The sequence below is a fragment of the Ptychodera flava genome, chromosome 16 (genome assembly GCF_041260155.1).
Source record: "Ptychodera flava strain L36383 chromosome 16, AS_Pfla_20210202, whole genome shotgun sequence".
NCBI classification, from domain to species: domain Eukaryota; kingdom Metazoa; phylum Hemichordata; class Enteropneusta; family Ptychoderidae; genus Ptychodera; species Ptychodera flava.
Window position 1 is genome coordinate 981,761 of NC_091943.1, and position 22,236 is coordinate 1,003,996.

Below are 22,236 nucleotides of genomic sequence, written 5' to 3' on the forward strand. Positions count from 1 at the left end.
TATCTGTACACATGAACACAGTCACTCCATAACATAACAATGCTCAAAGGCACCCATGTCTTGCTGCCCAGCATGTGAAGTTGTGAAAAAAGCGCCCTCAAGTGGGATCCTCCTGTCCAACCATGAGTGAACCACTATGGTGGATTCATAATGCTGCCAACTGCAGTGTCCCTCCCCCTATCCTGGTATATGGGTCTATCCATCCTATTTCCCCCCCTATCCTGGTATATGGGTCTATCCATCCTATTTCCCCCCTATCCTGGTATATGGGTCTATCCATCCTATTGAAAATAATGGGAGTGCACCACAGTCAGGTGGTGATAAGGGTAAACAAATGATATCAGCAATGTCCTTCATTTCCAACATTCCCATTGTGATAGAAACTAGATATCCAATTCAGTGAAGGACATGTCAGATAATGACTATAAAGGATGGCGAAGAGTTACTCATTTCTCATGTTCAAAGTTTGTCAAACTTGCTCCATGAAAATTCACAAGTGCTTCACAGAGCATTGCTCTGCTAATGAAAACTTCTTTACACTTGTTCTGTCCATCATTTTGGAATATCTTTTGCAAGTGTGTCCACTCTTTTGCCATAACGACACTTGCTCAACCTCCACTACCGTAACAATTGACACACCTTCAGGGATTCAACATTCAGAGGACATTGACAAGCTTTCTCCGTGATGTTTTACCGGAGTTGTTTACAGATATGAACATACAGTACCATAACGTAGACATACCAAGATAAACTGAAAATTCACATCGAAAGTCCATATTGCTGAATGTAAAATCACCCCTCTGTAGCTGTAGGTAATGAACTTGTCTTCAGTGTTGATGATTGTTAAATTACTTTTCTCGCCATTCCAAAGTTTGTCAAAGCTCTATCTTTGCAAAAAAAAATTACACCTTTATGAAACCTCACAGGGGTCTCTTGATGTTTGCAGTATGAATGCGTTTGTCTTGCTGTTCTTTATTGGGTCCAAAACAGCAAGCTGTCTGCTTTAAAAAGGTTAACGAGTGTGCTTTTACATCCACAGTGTAAGAAATTTTGTGAAGCAATGACAATCTTCAAACTTTAGATTTGCCAGCATTATAAAGAGTATGAATGTTGTGTGAACAACTATAATGCTCCTTGATGGTATTTTAGGTTTAAGATTGCAAGTTCTTGTGAATTGACTTCCATATAGCCATAAAAGCACAGGGAAGAGCCAGGATAAATAAACAAACAATCAAAAACAAACCAAAACAAAAACACCACTCAAACAAAAACAAATGAATAAACAATCAACCCAAACAAGTAATAAATAACAAATAAATAACTGACGAAAAACCCAAATAAATAGGTTAATATAAAAGGAAATGATAAATTGAATAAGACTTGAAATAATTTACTGAACAACACATGCAAGTTATTCAAAATGTGAAGTAAGTTGATATAGCATCTTGAATATGTTGCATGTGCTGTTCAATCAATTATTTTAATTCTTATTCAATTTATCATTTTCTCTTATATTTTTATTTATTTATCTATGTATTTATTTATTTTGGATTTGTTGGTTATATGTTTATTTATTACTTTTTGTTTTGTTTGATTGGTTGGTTGCATATTTGTTTGTCTGTTTATTTATCCTGGCTTCCCTGTGATAAAAGTACTCTATGCAGTGCTAAGTGCAACCGAAGAGCCTGGTGTTTTATAGGCCATGTAGTGAGTGCTTCCATGCACACAGATGTGTGCACTGCACTGTCCAGCCCAATGGCACTACATCTCTATTAGCATCGGAACCCAATTTACCAATTATCATGACTTTCTTTTACATTCTTGTTTGCAAAAAAAAATAACATAAACATAAACAACAAGAGGAACAACAGCCATATTACTCAGTTCTCAATGGTTTTATAGAAAATCATCTCTTTTCACTGTTATTTCGCCTATCATTATTGGTCTCGCACTTCTGGGCTGCTCTTGGATTTCCACAGGAATCCAAATGGTACGGTCCTCCCACAATGCACTGTGAATTACATCAAATCCAAGATGGCGCTGAAGGATGTGGTCGGCAAAAGTAAGTGATTGGTAATATTTACGTGTCCGTGCGCGTTGGGTAGGATGCGCAACATTTTATATTTGATATGAACATAAAACCCGATAAAGTAAAAGTGACTTGATAATGTTTAATTTTGGAGTTTACATCAAACGTGAATAATGTCTTTACATTGTTAGTCGAAATGATTTATAATATTTGCTTGTACACACCTATTACTTAGGCCTCGTAATTTCATTCATGTCCAATTTTGAGAAAATAATTGTGAAAATTGACGTGTCCACAACTTTTCCGGGACATACTTCACATGGCAGTAGAAATCTTTCAAAATGAAATGCACCGAAGAATTGCAAAGCAGAAACTCCCGCGTATGTGTAACACGTAATAAAATGTAAACATGGGAGGGACAGATTTCCTGCAGTATGTGCTCGGATACTGATGATGTGAGCAACATACCTTGATTTGGCCTCCAATTCAATCTATGTTACGTTAGAAAGCTTTTTAGTAGACACTCGCTGTCAATAATTTTGTCAGCTTATATTGCTGTAATTACGCAGGATTAAAGGTCATTCACATCACGTATAGAAGATATGTGTACATGTATATGTTGATGGACCTGGATGGTGATGTAATTGCTTGTTTCGGAAAGTTTTATCGCATACCTGAGTACCAGGTCTCAAAAATAAGACAGCGCGTAATTTTGCGTTGTTGTGTTCATAACACAACTCTCACATCCCGACTGTCAACTGACCCTTACTCAGGGCAAACCATGAAATATGTCATCGCGAGTATGTGTATCTCCATATGCGGTCTGATAATTATTGGGATTATTATGACAGTGATTGATATATTCTATTTGCTGTTCATGTGTTTTAACTGTGTAGTCATATGTTTGTTGATTGCATATCAGCATGGTTAAAGTGTTCATGTTTTTTAAAAAAAAAACAACCGAATGCATGGGAAATGCAAGTTCACTAGTTACCTGATGAATTTTCTTTTCACTTTTTCACAATATAATATACAGTACATGTAATCGTGTCAGAGAAAATAACTGAGTAGTTTTGACTGTTTTTGCCAAACTACTGTTTACCTTGGCTACTGTTGGAAGTATCATGAATGTTTACAATATAGCAGTTGCATTGAGCATGAATTGTTTACCCAGTTGATGCACACCATTGTGTTACTGTGTATCAATCCATAATGGCATGTTTATAAAAGAGACAATTCATAATGGCACTGCTTTTCCGAGTTCTTTTAGATTCCTCTGTCATATTGTTATAACAATTATAAAGTCACCATCCTTTCCATTGCCTCCATTCATGTTATTTATCAGATCAAAGAGTAAAGTAAGTTCAGTTGAGTGTTGGGATCACAGTGGTATGGTCTTGTCACCATAAACGAGAGAGATAAGTGTATTACAGGATAATCGCCTCTCTGACTAAATATTTGGCGAAAAAGAAATTCAGACAGTGCACTTAATTTTAGTGATTCATAACAAAGATTACACACATCGCGTGATGTTAGACAGCTATATGCCATACAGTATATTAATGTTGGGTGTGGTCAATTTTTTAGATTAGAGAATGTCAACAAATCGTTTAGATGTCCAGCTTGTAATGTTTATATGATGCACCCAACTGGTAATGTATTTTTGTCTGACTGAATGTAACCATGTAGTGATCCTTCATTCCTGTTTCAATCGTTTCCTAAGCATAAAAATAAAATGATTTGGACTTCCAGTATGTGTGGCCATATACTGTAAGGGTGAATAGATAATTTCAATTTGTGAACATTTGAATAAGTTCTCAATACTTTGCCACCATTCCAGAAACCCACACCAGTATCACATGTTATTTGAAATCCTAAATATGCTTGACATATTTACACGCATTGATCTTATACTAATAGCAAATATCTTCACTAAAATAGGTTACAATGTGCCCTCATTTGTAGAATCAATGACCAGCCTTTGTTGTTCCAAACTAGATCAATTGCTACCTGTTTGGATCTGTTGATTTCATCAGAGGCCTGATCCAGTCTAAGTTTCAAAAATTTTGCTTCATTTTAAACTGATCCACAAAGTGCCAATGACCATACACATATTTGATAGAGCTGATCATGAGTATTTGATGTAACTTTGTTAAATTTTATGTTTCAAAGTATGCAAGCAAGAAATATCTGATCCCACAGCTTTGTTTCAGACAATGTTCCCTACCTCACATTAGAGCCAGCATGACAATTTGTAAGCAGATTACTCAAATTTGAATGAATATGAAGTCTTTTGAACCAAACATTGCATGAGTTATGTATCATGATGACAAATACTAAACCAGGAAAATGAGTGGAACATTTCATTTTTCTATCAAATGTGTACGTACTGAATGTGTAGTTGCTTTCCATAAAGAGTGAAATAACTCCATGATTGCATGTCTGTGAAATTGTGTAAACATTTCCTATGAATCTGAAGGGCACCATTTGAATCAGAATTCTCGGAATGGATTCATTATTTTATTAGGTACGTCCAGTGTATTGATTTCTCTAGTGTAATTGAATTACTCATTATCTCCACCTGACCAGAATTTCCACATTCTTTCAAGGTGTGGTCTATCCTCCCAAATTTGTGTAATCAAATAGAAAAATCCAAAAATATATTATAATAAAATAAATATTTCCAATAGATTATCAAAACTCTGCATCAGTTTCTGTTGTGCTGGTGATACTGTATGTTGTATTTAATATGTGTAATCTTTTCAGTATATTAATATAATGTATAGTTTGGTTGTATTTTGTAAATGTTTTGTTCATGTTTCATCATTCAGTGTAGCTGACACAAATTTGAGATGTGCTCACCAATCTTATCAGTTCAAACAGATGGTGGAGAACAGAAAATACATATGGAAATTGTAGTGTGAAAAAATAAAATGTCAATATTATTATTGGAATGGAATAATGCACATAATATACGTAAGCTTAGCTGGTAAAGCTTAGAATGATAGTTTATTACAAAATCATCTGCAAATACTGAAGATTAGTTCAAGAGTTGATATGAGATACTTATAATGAATGGATTGGTATATACTTGCATGTACAGGGTCCATCAGTGAGTCACTGTTGTTCAAGCAGCTGCACTTTAAATACATGGGAACATTAACTTTATATAGTTTGGTGGTCAAAGTTGTTATGTTATCAGTGATCAAGGAAATGAAGTAGGGAAACCAAATGGAACTTTAAGATTTAGGAAAAGAATCAGGCCAGCTAACAATCTCGTAAATGTCAATAAGATAACTTATTACTTAAATGCTCATCCTTAGTAGCTCTCGAGAACAAATATTAATCATACACAGACAAATTACAAGTTTTACTTTGCAAATAATGGAGAACTACATGTACCACCTGCGCTTAAAGAGTGTTTGATTGTCAGCAGATGGTTGTACAGACACACATTTATTGTACAGATACATCTATTCTAAGAGACTCCTGGTCACTGCGTAATACACAATATTGTATATAACATGCAGACATCTATTTGTCTTTCATACAGTGATACACGTCTACTGATGGCTGACTATAGAGCAACGCATACATTAACCCCTATTGCTGTATTCATATGGCAAGGAGTAGCTGAAAAAGCCTGTAAAAACATTCTTGTTGACCTGTAATGACCCATTTGCTCATCAAAATACATGGAAAACACTGCTAAGGGAGCCATAGTGCTTATTAAGATAGCTTGAAGTGTATCAAGAATTGAGTGTTGAACAGTTCATTCATCAGTGTCATTGAACCGACATAGCAGCGTGATGAGCTTCAGTAATGTGAACCCCATCAGTGTTCCCATGTGACCTTTTAAGTGAATGTAAACTCTGGTCAATGTGCTTATTGACCTTTATATATTATAGACATGTAGTCGTACAATGAAAAAGCACTAAGGTGCAAATCATGAATTCCAATCTAGAAGTGTAAGATGAGAAAACATAATGATTGTAGTTTTGACGATGGTCCCTTGGTCTTGTTTGACTTAGACATCGATTTGTATTACACTGTGCAATTTGTATTACTCTCTGCAAAGCAATTCGTAGGATCAAATTATTCAAAATACCTTTCACATCATTGGAACATGGTAAATGTAACTTAACGCATTCTGCTGATGAAATCTAATGGATTACTCTCATAACAAAGAATCATCCAGATTAAATCCTATGTGAAAACCTAGAACCCAATATGGCAACAGCACCAATATCTGGTACTGTACCGTAACTCAGTTTTGGCGGTGATGAAAATATGATTTGATATGTACATGTCAAGTATTGAATAACATTTGCCCAAAGTGTAAATTGTGTAAGTTGCCAAAGCTTGCACCAAATGTACTCTTTGGATGCCATTCACATCAATAGTGTTTGAATGTATATACAGTGAAACCATTCCTTATGGATACATCTCCACTCATGACATTCCTGTGGGGCACAGACCCTCTGTGATTTATGAAGGACATAGTTTTCAAATCAAATAAGCTTGTACCTGTTTTATATTGAGGACCAACTGCCTAGGAGATTCTTTTTCTGTTTGTAAGGGTGTCCTTAGTACTGGTAGATGAGTGTCAGTGTATGTTACTTAGCAACTATCATATCACTGTCTTCTTCAGGGATTATGCAAGATGTCATCAAAGGAGTCAGGAAACCTGGACAGTGGAAGGTAAAACAACTATATTCCCTTTACTTTATCCCTAGTACACAGGTTACAATGTCTTTTTAAAAAATTGTTCTAATAATTTTTAATACATGATAATTAGAACCCTACTTTTCATTACCTATGTTATGTATGTTATGAACCCTAACATATAGTAAATCGAAAAATTACTGCGCACAAATCAAAAGGTATATTTTTAAAATGATGAAGTCTTTGTATTTTGACTTATCCTTCATTTAGGTACTGGTGGTGGACCAGCTGAGTATGCGTATGGTGTCAGCATGCTGTAAGATGCATGAAATTATGGCAGAAGGAATAACAAGTAAGGAATACATTATGAAAATTTTAGTTGTCACCACTTCAAGTTAGCTGACCATCAATACTGAAAGCTTTTGATTATGTTGTCTTGATTCTTCAAATGCCAAGTTCTCTATTTTTAGTCCCCGCAGACGAAGTCCGGCGGGGACTTATAGATTGGGTCCCGTCTGTGCGTCCGTCCGTCTGTCCGTCCGTCCGTCCGTCCGTCCGTCCGTCATCAACAGTTTCTCAGACACTGCTGAACCAATTTTGTTCAAACTTGGCACAAAGGCATAGCACTATGACCTACAGATGCACATTGATTTATCATGTGATACGATCCAATATGGCGCGAGGCGGCCATTTTGTTGCAATTTTTCATGCCTTTAGACCATAACTCAGACATCCTTGAGCCGATTGTGTTCAAACTTGGCACAAAGGCATAACACTATGGCTTTCATATCCATGTCAAATTATTTTGCGATCAATCCAATATGGCCGCGAGGCGGCCATTTTGTTGCGATTTTTCATGTCTTTGGACCATAACTCAGACATCCTTGAACAGATTCTGTTCAAACTTGGCACAAAGGCATAACACTATGGCCTACATATGCATGTCAAATTATTTTGCGATACAATCCAATATGGCCGCGAGGCGGCCATTTTGTTTGCGATTTTTCGTGTCTTTGAACCATTAACTCAAACATCCTTGAACCGATTCTGTTCAAACTTGGCACAAAGGCACTATGGCCTACGTATGCAAGTTGAAATATATTGCAATATGATCCAATATGGGCGTGAGGCGGCCATTTTGTTGCGATTTTTTTCATGTCTTTGAACCATAACTCAAACATCCTTGAACCGATTTTGTTCAAACTTGGCACAAAGGCAAAGCACTATGGCATACATATGCATGTATCAATTAACCTTGCGATTGGATCCAATATGCTGCAGAACTGCGTAATTCAAAGGTCATTACACCCATTTTGTCCAAACTTGGCACAAAAGATCAAGCACTATGGCATACATATACATGTCAATTTACTTCGTGACATGTTCCAATATGGCTGCCAGATTGTCATTTTTAGCTCACATTTGGTGTACCAATGTGAGGTTATCGTATAAGCTGAATCAGTTCATTTGCATCTGATTTGCATGTCTGTATGTTTGTATATTTGTGGGTATGTGCGGATGTATGTCCGTCACACACAAAGGCTCCCATACCGCCAAAGCTACCATCTCAGTATTTGGTGTACAGGTAGATGCAGGGGTTGAGATGTGAATTTGTTCAAATGAACACATCAGTGTCAAAAATGTGCAAATGAGGTAAGAAAAAGTGAAATCCTGCAAATGTGCAGGAGGCATGCCAGTGAGAAACAGGCAAACTCCACTGATCTTGACTCATTTCCTGTCATTGTTTATGAACTGTTACATATTAACAGACCAGCTGCAACCATAGACAATAGATGGGGTAAGACCGTTTATACTAAACTAAGAGGGCTTGTTTCTGCTATGCATGTTGCTAAAGTTGACCTCCAGTACCTAAAGTTAGACCTTAATTACTTTTGTCATTCTTGTTTTTCTGGTTTAAATATTTCTTGTTGTTTTTCTGGTTGTACTGTGCAGAAATCATTGCCATAACATCAACGTAGAATTTTCCTCCACTGAACAGATAGAAACAACATTTATTGTTGATCATTGGTAACCCATACTGGTATATACCAATTCTGATCAAATTTGAGCGACACCGTATAATTGCGGTATTTTTTTCCGATATCGCTGCCAGATGGTCAATTTGGATTTTTTCATGTCTTTGAGGCTTAATCATATGCAAATATTCCTTAACCAATGTTGTTGAGACTTGGTACAAAGATAAAGTACTATGGCATACATATGCATGTCTACTAATTTTGTACTATGATCCATATGGTCAATAGACAGCCATTTGATTTCAATTTTGGTGTGATTTTTTTATGTCTTTGAAACATAAACATAGGTCACTGTCCCTTGATTGACTGATTTGTTCAAACGTGATACGAAGATAAAATATTAATTATTATGGCTGCATTCTTGTGCACATTAATTTGTTTCATTATATGATCCGAAATGGCTGATTACAACAACATACTCGATCCCATACCATTTCGAAAATTCCACCAAACCATGTGTATAGTATGTGCCGTCATGACACTAGAGGCAGTGAGGGCATCGTTATGTGTGATGTAATCAAAAGTTCCTTCAGTGGTCATTACAGGCAGAGATGAGTCATTTATTGACGTTCCTCAGATTACTTTATTATGCAAGTTACAGGCCTGATACACCCGTTGCATCAATGTCATTCCACAGCTACCTAGACCACAGCTGACTAGACACCAAAGATTATAACAAAATGGACAAGCGGGGACTGTGTCATCAACGATGACTTTTATGTAATATTTAGAATCAGATGTAAAAATTAATGTATCTCATCTTGCACACACCATATTTGTTGTAAATGTTACAATACGTATTTGATACCAAGTAGAAAACTTTCATCCAACTTTGCATTATAAGCTTTTGTCCACATGACAATTGTTTTTTTATCACTGCTATTGATATCTGTAACCTAGTTTCCAAGTCCTTATCGACTGGGGGATACTGTCACATGTTTGGATTTTTCAAGCAATGGAACATAGCACAACTAAATCCATATTTCATGGCAGACAACCAAGATACCAAATAATTTGAAAACATTAAAAAAGATATTTTTCTACTCAATTTGAGGCCAACATTCTGTATATACTGAAGTACATACTTTTCTACTTAGTCTGAGTCTGATATTCTGTATTACTGAAGTACATACCTTGTTGTTCACCCGCAGTTGTTGAGGACATAACCAAGCGTAGGGAACCATTACCCTCCATGGAAGCTGTGTATTTGCTGACTCCAGTTGAAAAGGTTAGTATTGAATTGTCCTAGATCTGAATACAGTTCTTGCTGTGAGATTCAGCCTCATGATTAAAAGTCACTGTTGGTGTGTAAGACTAGGTGAATACCATAAAAACCCTATTAGTTCAACCTGAAAAAATAATTATGATTTCAAATTGTTGTGTTGAATTATTAGAAAATTAACAAAGCCAAAATAAGTTTAGTGGTCGGATTATTAGGGATTTCAACTTTTTTTGACAGTTCATAAGTGATACTCTTACCATCTTCGATGATTGAAACACATTCTGTGCTGTACATTTTATTGTTCTGTGCATTTCATCGAAAATAAAAAGTTCAAAACAGCTTGTAGTAATTGGTTGGTTGAATTATTAGAGATTGAGAAGTCCCAATTTCCATCAGTGGTCGAACTGATAAGGGTAAAACAAAATTAAGTTTTGAGAAAAAACTAGGGTGGTTGAATTAATAGATCGGCCGAATTAATAGGGTTTTATGGTACTTAGATCTCTCAAACTGCAGTGAAACCATAAATTTGATTTCCCATACTATCAGTATCAAAAATTAGATGTAATCAGAAATATCAATTTCAAAGTGGTGATGGATCAGTTGTTCATATATACTTGAAAGTGTTAAAATCTTCCTCATTGTCAGCTCCAACATTTATCTGCGTTATGTTGAAAAAAGTATTAGTTTTTATTGTGCAAAAGGTTAGTGAGTGATTTTTTATGACAAGTGTGTTACTTTTAGGCAACAAGAGGAAATTATGAATTTCCACGAGTGAATCAGTTTATGGTATTTAGGGACAAGCAGCTGTAACATGTGATAATATTCCCATTATTGATATTCTAGAAAAGTATATTTTCGTCTCCGTAAATGTATTGAAGCTTGTGACATCTGATAATAATATTTCCATCACAGGTACATTTAGATTTTCTTCTCATGGAAATATATTTAAAGACAAAATTTTAGCCTTGCAAAGGCAAGGCATTTCAGGCAGTAGGCAATTGGAATTGTTTACAAAGAAAGGAATTCTTTTCTAGACTAGGATTAAGTTTTCAACAGTAACAAATGGGACATTATGGTACTCACATATTGGCTGTTGAACACCTGTCCAATAAAGATTGTATGTGCCTCAAATTTGGAAGACTTAAACTTTTGCTCATGCTTAAACTTTCAACCACATTCTTAGCAAAGAATAAAAATTAGGGGTCACCGTGCAGATTTTGACACTAGAGAAATAAATTACCTGACATTTACTGATATTTGCAATTCAAAATGGCTGCCACCCCTGTCTTCACTCTATGAGAAAAAATAACATTTTTGATTTTTTCGAAAAAGCAAGATAGTGAAAATGTTTCTTTCTCCAAGAACTTTAAATTGAGACCCCACTAGTGGTAGATCAGAAAAGCATTGTAAAAATTTGAGAGTCCAAATATCCATCCCTGAGGCACATTCTACCACAAGTGCCACTCTATAATACTTTGAATCCTTTTGTTCTAATTGTACATTTCCATAAGTGAAACTGTTAATCGATTATTTTATTTGCACATTTCAGGCAGTTAAACTGTTAATAATGACTTTATTTGCACATTTCAATCTGTAAAACTGCTAATAAATGATTTTATTTACACATTTCAGTCAGTGAAATTGCTGATAAATGATTTCAAAGACTACCACAGTTACAACTACAAAGCTGCACATGTGTTTTTCACTGAAGGTAGGTGCATGTCAGGTTACTCTGGTTTCATGAGTAAGGGTCAAAGGTTAGCAGGTCATATGTAAATGAAGCAAGTTCTGGCATTTGCCTCTCTCACTCTGAATGGTAATATGGCAGTAATTAGTTTTGTCAAGATTACGACATTTGCACTTCTTTTAGCAGGATACTGTCATGTAGCTCACACTTTCTATGCTGTTTTTGGACTACCAGTACAGGGATAGATGGTAGAGTACAGTAAAATTCAAATGCCTGGCGGTCATGTTTCCAAATGAAACCAAAATACATCATTTTAAAGAACAAGGCTGCCATATAGATGTTCTTGTTCAGTGTCTTCAGAAGTTAATGAATGGCAAGGAGGAATCCTGTGTCGGCCTGCATGTAGCCCTTTGACAAATTAAATCAGCTTTGCTACCAGAGCAATTGGCTGGAAGTGTGGTACAGATATTAACGTTTGTGTAGAAGATGTAAATATGAAGCCCAGTGTTTTTATATTACATATTTTGAATGTCTTTCAGTGTGTCCAGATGAACTGTTCAATGAAGTATGTAAATCACAGGTAGCCAAGGTAGTGAAGACAATGAAAGAAATCAACATTGCATTCCTGCCGTATGAGTCTCAGGTAAAGTTGGCCTATTTAAGTTATCTTTTTCTTGTAAGCCAATATACCTATATATATAATTGATTTCCTTTCATTGCCAGTCACCAGTCTGGGTCAGCTGATTTCTGTATTGCGAATCTACAACTGAGATGAATGTCAGTGAAATATTTAACCCTTTCAGGCCTAAACCTCTATATATGTAGAGATAGCTCTGGTAAGTTAGCAGAAATTCAGGGTTAAAGTGAAATTTGTCAAAAGAAGAAGACAAAAGTTTTGGAAAAAAAAATTAATTTTATGTACATGTAAATGCAAATTTGCATAAGATATGATTCCTTCATTTCATTTCATGACCCATTGCACAAATCAAAAATGCTTCCGTACATATAAGAATGGATGGAATCAAGGAGGTTACCTCCTGAACAGTTACCAGTGAAATATTTCTAACCCACAAGTTGGGGTTAGAGTATAGGATAAAGCCCTCGTACGAGGGCTCTTCTGGTATATAAAGTCCAACCCAACGGTAAAATGTCGAGGCCGCAGGCCGAGACATTTTATTGTAGGGTTGGACTTTATATACCAGAAGAGCCCTCGTACGAGGGTTTTATCCGACTTAAAAACTATCGCCCCTAACTGATATATTTTCGTTTTTAATGTGTTTACGTCAACCGTCCCCTTTGTCAATGTAACATGTTTAGGATATGAATTAAAACTTTTATTTGTGAAATAGCCTTCCAATATAATGGAACATCCTATAAATGCCCTAGGGCACATTAGTTTATGTTTGTACCACCGCAGATTTTGTGTTGCAGCTGGTTTCTGCTTTGTTACCAAATTTGAATATTAGGGAAAAAACGTACCAGATGTCTACAGAATATGACATGTTCACTTTTGATTGGACAGTACTTTACTACGGCGCTGTAATTCGTTTCTGGAATTTGGTGACCAAAGCTTTACGAGTAAATAAAACACCCTGAATTGAGCACTCTGATTGGTCAATCAACAGTAGATAGTTTTTAAGTTAGAGATACGGTAAGGATGTGTTCTGTTGGTGAATATCCAGGGGGTGACTATCCTAGAATCAAGTGGATCATGATATTCCTTGAATCAGTGTCACTCTAGATTCAAAAGTTGTGAGTGTTGAATTGCATTGAGGGGGCAGTTTATATGTTTGCATTCAATGAGATACTGTGGTAAGCATATTTTAGACATGAAATCATTGAAATCACTCAATCCAGGTGTTCTCCTTGGACTCACCGGAATCCTTCAAGACATTCTACAACCCGGCAAGAGTGACTGGACGCAGCATCCACATGGAGAAACTGGCGGAACAGATCGCAACGCTCTGTGCAACTCTTGGTGAGTACCCGTCACTGAGGTACCGTGCCGACTTTGAGAGGACTGTAGAACTGGCCCAGATGGTGCAGAGTAAACTAGATGCTTACAAAGCAGATGAACCCACTATGGGAGAGGTAGGCAAATACTTCTAAATTCACACTTTTTTCAGTTAAAAATCTCTGTGAGTGTTTTGCTAAGATGGAGTATACCTGTAGAAATCAATCATTCTTTTGTAAGGAGTGCACTGTGCTGATGAGAGGTGTAGAAATGCACAACTAAAGCTCTAGTTTCTGTAATTTGCATGATCTTCACTATCTTTGACAAAGATGTCGTGATGTGCAATGTTGGGTAACTGTCCTGACATTTTAAAATTTTCGTAATCCATATAGCATTGTTGACAATATTTTTCTGTTGATTGCATTAAATAAAATATTACTCAAGTAAAGTACTTTAATTATAACTTTGCATTATGACATCTATGACTCTGTATATTAAACACATCTGTAATTTTACCGTTCAAGTCTCCTTTCTTGATTATTGTAGGGTCCAGAAAAGCATCGCTCTCAGCTGTTGATTCTAGATAGAGGATTTGACCCAGTGTCTCCACTGCTTCATGAACTGACTTTCCAAGCCATGGCCTATGACCTTCTACCCATAGAGAATGACGTGTACAAGTGAGTCGCACAGCTCTTCAAATATCTTTCAGAAATTTTAATTATTTAGTGTGCTGCCACGGGGTGTCTGACAAAGGTGTGCCGTTTGGTTCATGTTGGTCTATTCAGAAATTTCTTGATATTTATAGTGTGACTTTGTGATGTATTTCAGATATGAAACAACCAGTGGTAGAGAAATGGCAGAGAAGGAAGTATTGTTAGATGAATCTGATGATCTGTGGATCAATCTTCGTCATCAACACATTGCTGTTGTCTCACAGTAAGTTGTCAACTTTTTGTTTTATGGTACTATAGCAATATCTGCCTTGATGTCTACGTTTTGCAATTTCTTTGTGATTTCAATGGTATTGGTATGTACGTGTATTTAAAATAGGATAAAAACAGCATTATGGTAGATAGCTCAATACGAGAGTTTTGTAATTCACCATCACGCAAACCATGTATGTACTAGAGAGTACCTCCATTTGCATGAGTGATTGTGTAGGCATGTACCTTCACACAAATTACTTATGTTGGAGACATTAATTCATGGATACCTGTTGGTGATATTTTGAAAGTATTTATTCATAACAGTTAATTCTATTTTTGTTCCATCACAGACAAGTGACCAGGATGCTGAAGACCTTCGCAGAAACCAAGAAAATGACTTCAACTGGAGACAAGACATCAGTCCGTGACTTGTCACAAATGTTGAAAAAGATGCCACAGTATCAAAAGGAACTCAGCAAAGTAATCTAGCATTCTTCTCTTTCCCATGATACACAGAGAATACCACCATATAGACCCTGATCATTCTAGTGTTATACACAGAAGCAACTGTCTCATGTGTACAAGTATTTGCTACGAAACTTCTCAGCCCTAGATGCCCAAGTATAGAAGCACATGAAAAAATAAATTCTCACCGGACTCTCCAGGTTTTTGTAACTGATAAGAATCACATTTATAATTACTGTGGATTTGCTCTTACCTGTTTTCGTTGGTGTTAAATTGTAACATTTTTTATTTTCATGGCAATGATATATCACCCGGTATGAACACTGTTGGATTTTTCTTCTTTTATTTTCATATTTTTGTGATTGGTACGGCAGTATGCAACTCATCTGCATTTAGCAGAGGACTGTATGAAGCATTATCAAGGTTATGTGGACAAGCTGTGCAAAGTAGAACAGGTCAGTCAATGTACCGTTACATGTCTTTGTAATTGTAACTGGCACAACATCTACTAAAAAAACACACACACAATACAAGGAAAGTAGTGTAAACTATAATACTTATGTATACATATGCTTGAAATAGATAAATTCACTACACTTGTCTTAAATTTTGTCCATAATACCTATGTATTCAGTGTTTATATTTTTATCTGTATGTTAGACAAATTGACCATGTATCCAATAATTTTTTTCCCATGAGAAATCATGTCTTTCATGAAGGCAAGCAGATACACCAGTGAACTCCTCCACTTCAAGTTCAATGACAACATGGCACCTGTTTGAAAAATCTTTGAAGACTATGGTATTTTATCCAAGAATCAAGTCCTAAAGAAACCATACATTGTGTTATATCCAGGGGTTAGCTATTGATGTACAGAAAACTAGTTTCCAAAAAGGCATAACCATGTAGCTCACCTTGTGAAAAGTCACACTTTCAGTAGAAGAAAATTGATAAAACAAAATCTCTGAAGCCATGCGTTCCTCTTCATTTTGTAAATTCATTATACAAGAAAAATCCTTGATATGTTTTGCAGGATCTAGCCATGGGTACTGATGTTGATGGTGAGAAGATCCGTGATCAGATGAGAAATATTGTACCCATCTTACTGGACAGTAATGTCACTGCGTATGACAAGATACGTATCATCTTACTCTACATCATAGGAAAGAGTGGTAAGTGGATGTAGAAACCCTGAATGCAGGAAATGTCAGAATGTAATTTAATACTTAAGTGAAAACGTGGTCTGATCATATGAACACATAGAAAACATTTGTTATGGCTTTCAAACTTTGCCAAATTGACAAAAACTCTGCCATGACAAAGAGATGAGATAGAGAGAAAGGGGAGGTGGTGTGGTTGGTATGAGGGTTACTGAGAACAGTTGTTTCATTCTTTATCAGGCATTGGTTTCTTTCTAACTCACCAGGAGATGAGATAGAGAGAAAGGGGAGGTGGTGTGGTTGGTATGAGGGTTACTGAGAACAGTTGTTTGATTCTTTATCAGGCATTGGTTTCTTTCTAACTCACCAGTGGCACAAGAAAGGCTCTTTACTAATCTGTATGTAGCTATTGTGTTAAGTGACACTACAAACAGAAATGCTAGATTTACACAGCGATACTGATTTCTAATCGAGGAGTAATATGACAGCTTCCATAGCTATTTCCTGCTATATGATTTTACCTTGGTTGTATGATCTGCTAAGATGTATGTTCTATCTTGACTTTGTACAGGTATTACTGAAGAGAATCTGGCCAAGTTAATCCAGCATGCACAGATCCCAGACCAAGAGAGATGTATCATCCCTAACATGCAACACCTGGGAGTACAGGTTATCCAGGATGTAAGTACTCTATGTGTGGAAACAGGGACTGTGTGTGGATACCAGCTGCTTGAAATAAGATTGGTACTTTTAATGATAATAGTACAGCACTGATCTGCATATGTTATATTTGTCCCATATAGTATGCTGTGTTAGTCCGCTTTTGAGAAATCTGCACTGGTATTGATGCTGCTGCTGCTGCTTCTGCTGCTGATGGATGATGATGATGATGATGATGATGATATTCATACTAATAGTTAGGTGATGATGACATGTAATGCTGGTTGAGATAATGTATGATAATTCAAAAAATAGCAGTCACAGATAGCACATTTGAGAATTAATGGCTGTAAACATATAAAATGCAATAAATATTGCAACTTTTGCATGAACACTGAATAGTCATCTAATAATACAATTTTTGTTTACAGACTAGCAGACGCAAGCAGAAACAGATGGACCGCAAAGAGAGAATTACAGAACATACATACCAGATGTCTAGGTGGACACCGGTTGTTAAAGACATCATGGAGGCAAGTTCACCAGTTCTGTGATATCAGCTTCAAAAGGATTTTGAATGTTTATCATGTGATGAATCTTTGCACAATATCAGAACTTTTCAGTCCCATTCAAGCTCAACCAACCCCAGAGAGAATGAGATTTTAACTAGGAAAGCAGGATTTGGAATAGTCAAACCGTATAATCTGTAATTAATCCAAAAGGCAAATACTCAGGCCTGGCTAAAGTAAGAGCATCTCTGACTTTACAATCTAAGTATTTGAAAAATAATGACTTCTGATTGAAGATATTCTAGTTGACATATGCACTGGTAATTTAGCAAAAGAGGATTTTCTGTGAGTCATATGGGCTTGAATTCCAATGTTTCTATTTTATTACTGGTACATGTCTGTTGCTAGTTTTTTTCCTCAGATGGTTCAAGTTGGAAATCAGTCAAATTTGCATATTTTCTAACATTGCAATGTAATACAATTTCAGTATGCAATCATTGAAAAGCTGGATCCCAAATTCTTCCCATACCTGGCTGGCAGAGCTGCAGGACCAACCTACACCTCATCTGGCGCAAGGAGGTTGGTAGTTTCATTTTCAAACAATTCATAGTCATTTGATTATGATTTCAATTGACAATATTCAGTATTTCTGTTATCTTGTGCATAATGTCAGGACAGTGTATTTTGTTATTATAGAGCAATTATCATTATATTTCCAAGCAATTATCATTATATTTCCATTTTCAGGTGCTCTTTTAATATGTTAATAAATGAACATATTTATGTAGGAATGTATATGAGATTTGTGTGTGGGAGTAGATCTGTTCAGTTTTAAAACTATGTTCGTATGTTTTATCAGAGGATGAATACACTCATTATACAATTTTGAAGCTTCGCAGTCCTGATAATATCTGTAATACCTAGCCTAGGTTGGAACTGGTAAATCCTTTATACTTTTGTAAAATTGAATTTATCTGCAATAGATGACATATTAATGCCGACTGTGGAAATATGATGACAGGAATACTGGTTGTGTCAACATATCTTTCTGGGAGTAGAAAAGTAAACAAAAAATGTCCTTTGACAAAGATTCAATACTAAAATCATAACCATAAATGAGATGATTTGTTTCATTGACACAGTGCCAGATATGGACAGTGGCACAACCGTGGTCATCAGGAACACAAGAGTGGACCCAGACTGATTGTCTTCATCATGGGTGGTGTCAGCTTCTCTGAGATGAGATGTGCTTATGAAGCTACCAAGGAACAGAAAGGCAGCAACAAGTGGGAAGTCATTATTGGTAAGTAGAAACTGGATTGAACCAGTTTGAACCGGTCACTTCCAAGTAATATGCATATATGTGTAATCAAATTTGTATGTGTCCTTTCCAGGGAGTACAGTGGTTTGTTCATATCGTAGAGCAGTATAAACAGAAATAAAAACACATGAATTAATACAGTATCCATCATTCCATTTTATCACACTCATGATCAATGGATGAATCATTGATCAAATAATCAAACGGCATATTATATATATCACAGTTGAGATGTTCTCTCTCATTTATATTTCAGGGTCAACTCACATCATGACACCAGAAGGCTTCCTGAGTGATGTTAGAGATTTAAGTAACAGCTGAGCATAAGGCTTCGTGTGATTTCAAATTCAACACCTGAAAGAGAAGGTCCCTTAAAGATGGTTAATGCTGGCCAGTTGTGTCTAAGTAAACTGCTTTCTTGCTGTCCAGTTTGCAAAATTTAAAAAAGTGCCGCTTCGAATTTTCTCAGTGTATTTCAAAGAATTATAGGATCTTGTAGCTGCAAGACGGCTGATACCAATCTGGGTAGATATACTTCATTGGGTGTCATTCTGATTTTCAAGAGAGAGATTTAGAATATTTGAAATTTTGTAAATTTGGACAGGATAGTGTCCAGTAGTCCTGTAAAAAGTAGTCCAACAAGATTTTACATCTGTAAGCTGATCTTCGTAATTTTGATGTCTACGGAAATTAGATGACTTAGTCATAATATATTGTTTTACTGTGGTTTTAATCTGCTGCGGTCAGTGTTGCTTTTGTCTCCTCCCCCCTACCTCCGCCAGTATGGTCTCACTCCAATGTGTGCTGTGTTGTGGTTGGATCCATGTAGAGAGAAACAGGGGTGGTTGTCTCAGCCGTGTAGGGGGCTTTGCAGTGTGTGCTGACAATTCTGTCAATGTAACAATATCCCTTTGTGATTTCTCTGTGTTGTTGACGAGTTGAAGTCTTCATGTGTAGCCCTCCCACCCTCCTGATAGCAGTCTCTAAAAACTAGTGAATGAAGATTTGGAAAAAGTATACAAATCGGACATGGCTACATACTGTAACTGATATCAGATTGACTGGTATATGTCACTCCAATACTTTTGTACCTTTGTTGTGTTCAGATACGTCCCAGTTTCTATCTTATGCAGTACAACCGACAACACAGTGTGATTGACAGTACACTTGACCTAACCTTCTCACCCCCATTGCTCTATGTAGAGGTCCAACATCACCACAGAAATCTAAAGGTCTGCACCAAAACCTGGTGGTGAAAGGGTTAAACTGTACATGTTTACTGGACCAGTCAGGGCAGCAATAATGTTGTAATATTATTATCCTTCATGTTTGCAGTTCCAGACGTTTTGATAGCAACACTATGAGCTTTCAATTCAGCATGTCTGAGGTAGCAGTTTTCATGTTTTTCACGGTGGAACTACTTCTTGCTTTTTTTGTGGACAGACAAGTATATAAAGAGTAATGTAAATAGGATTATCTGTGAATCAAAATGTAATTTTAATTGTTTAAGTATTACAGCCATCAATGTTATACAGCCTAACTGATGGATCAGGAGTGTATTCTATGCACATCATGTGTGTGTTCATAGGATGCACAGGTATCTGTATCTTCGTAATGGTAACTATACAACAGTGCTTTTCTATGAGAAACAAAACCAATGTTGAGTTTATCTGTAGGAAAAAATCAGTGTTCCCCTGTTCTGTATCTGTATAAACCATCTCTCCTTCAAAACAACTGTGTGTTTGAAGCTTAAAAATCAAAGCTTGCAGACATTTCTGATAAAAATTCTGCTTGGTATTGCTGTCATATAAACACTCGGCATTGTCTAGAGTAGAAGTGTTCAGAGTTCTTGTATTTTAAAACTCTTGCAACAATCCTTTATCACCATGCAGTCCTTTTAGTAAAAAATAAGTCCTGTAGCATGGTAAAACTTGCAATCATGGAGTTTTACTGTCCTGAATGTTGCTATGGTAGTTTTCATAATCAGGGTTATATCTTTAAAAGACATACTGTGTCAGATACATGTATGTAGATCTGGCAGTAGGTCAATGTTCATTCCTTTTCAAACAATATTAAATTATAACTTTCCATCAGCAGGGTACATAGTGTTATGATGCATCACCTCTGTATCTCTAGCACACGACCCGCTTATCTTCCTATCCAGTGCTTACACTCAATCAAAAATCAAAATAACCGACATAGTAAAAACCCAAACTGCCATTATTAGCAGAGAGAAAGATATTTGAAATTCCATATTCAGTGCAATATTTAGCAAGATTCATGCAGTGTTTTTCTCATTTTCATAAAATATCCTCAATGTAGCAATTGATTGAAATCAGCTGACGACTGATGTCAGGGTACGGTAGAACTCTTAAATGAATTAACAGCAGTGTTTTCAGGAAGTTTTGATTTGTTTCCATATTGGACAGATTTCAGAGAATGTAATTTATGTTGTAGAATGAAATATAAGTGCAGTAATCAAGAAATGTGAGAAAGACATACCCAGTCGTGAGATTTTTTGAAGTGCTGTATTCCAGACAGACGCCATGGCTATATGAGCGTGTCTATGTTGTACAATGGTTTTGCCATGGTTGAAAAATGACATATGGAACAACAATCTTTGAGATTGGTTTTTGCATATGACACTGGAACCAAAGAGCAATGCATTTGTCAGTCTATACAAACTCACATCACCAGTTATGTATTTGCTTTTTTCAACTAAGTGTTGTTATTTGTATGAGCGCGCACAACTTCAGTGTCAAGCTTTCTTATAAATATAAATAGTTCGTATATTGAAGTAGAGAGCTCTCTGGACAAGATCCGTAATTCACCAAAGAGGGCGCTGTCTTTCTCTTTTCTGTCAGCTGAGAACGGTCTGCATGATCTTTCTGACTGTAGATAAAGTTTGCATAAAGATAAACATTTTACAAGTAAGACATGTTTGTATCTAGTTTGACTCTATGATAAATCATTATTTATAAATATGTATGGCAGTGTTTACACATTCTCATTGTTTTGTTGATTAAGAACTGTAGTGGTACTCTGTGGGTAGAAATTTAAAATTGTAGATAAAAGATACCACTGATTGTACTTATTAGAAAGAATGACAGCTATCATTATAAGAGATGGTGTATTATTTGTGTATATTGTGCGTATGTATCTTAAATTACATAATGAATTCACCATTATTGAATAAATTTGTGTGACAGAAGCAAGCGGTTTTCACTTGTGATGTACCTGTGTTCAGACCTGTGGAATTTCTCTGGTCCAAATGCTAGGTAGTTTTATAGCTGGCGCACTAAAACACCGAAGTCCCAATATACATGGGGAAACAGCAGGAGATGTCCCTACTTCCCTATGTATTTACCAGCCACTGAATAATCAGCAAAGGGAATGTGTGTTTCTTTGTTGGTCCCTGAAGGATCGTACACTGGCTCAGTATTCCCAGGAGATCAAACATGGCCCTCACAAGGCAGGAACTCTGCACTTTGTTGTATGGTATAATCACAAGGCAAGAACTCTGCACTTTGTTGTATGCTATAATTAGTGTATCCCTTTTGTGCCATTGGTTCAAAACTTTTGCTCAAAACTTTCTGGAAGGA

The 22,236-nt window shown here is 36.2% G+C and overlaps 1 protein-coding gene across 1 annotated transcript; it reads left to right on the forward strand.

The window, feature by feature from the left end:
* The first annotated feature begins 1,948 nt into the window (after positions 1–1,948).
* Positions 1,949–21,845, forward strand: LOC139152464 (syntaxin-binding protein 1-like). The gene is made up of 17 exons (XM_070725585.1): positions 1,949–2,062; positions 6,681–6,730; positions 6,965–7,046; positions 9,882–9,958; positions 11,585–11,663; positions 12,179–12,282; positions 13,497–13,730; positions 14,140–14,270; positions 14,422–14,529; positions 14,870–14,999; positions 15,359–15,439; positions 16,018–16,156; positions 16,716–16,825; positions 17,236–17,337; positions 17,801–17,892; positions 18,456–18,616; positions 18,891–21,845. Exons 1-17 carry the CDS (start codon positions 2,035–2,037, stop codon positions 18,953–18,955), a joined length of 1,773 nt encoding a protein of 590 aa, XP_070581686.1. The 5' UTR covers positions 1,949–2,034; the 3' UTR covers positions 18,956–21,845.
* Positions 21,846–22,236: the final 391 nt, after the last annotated feature.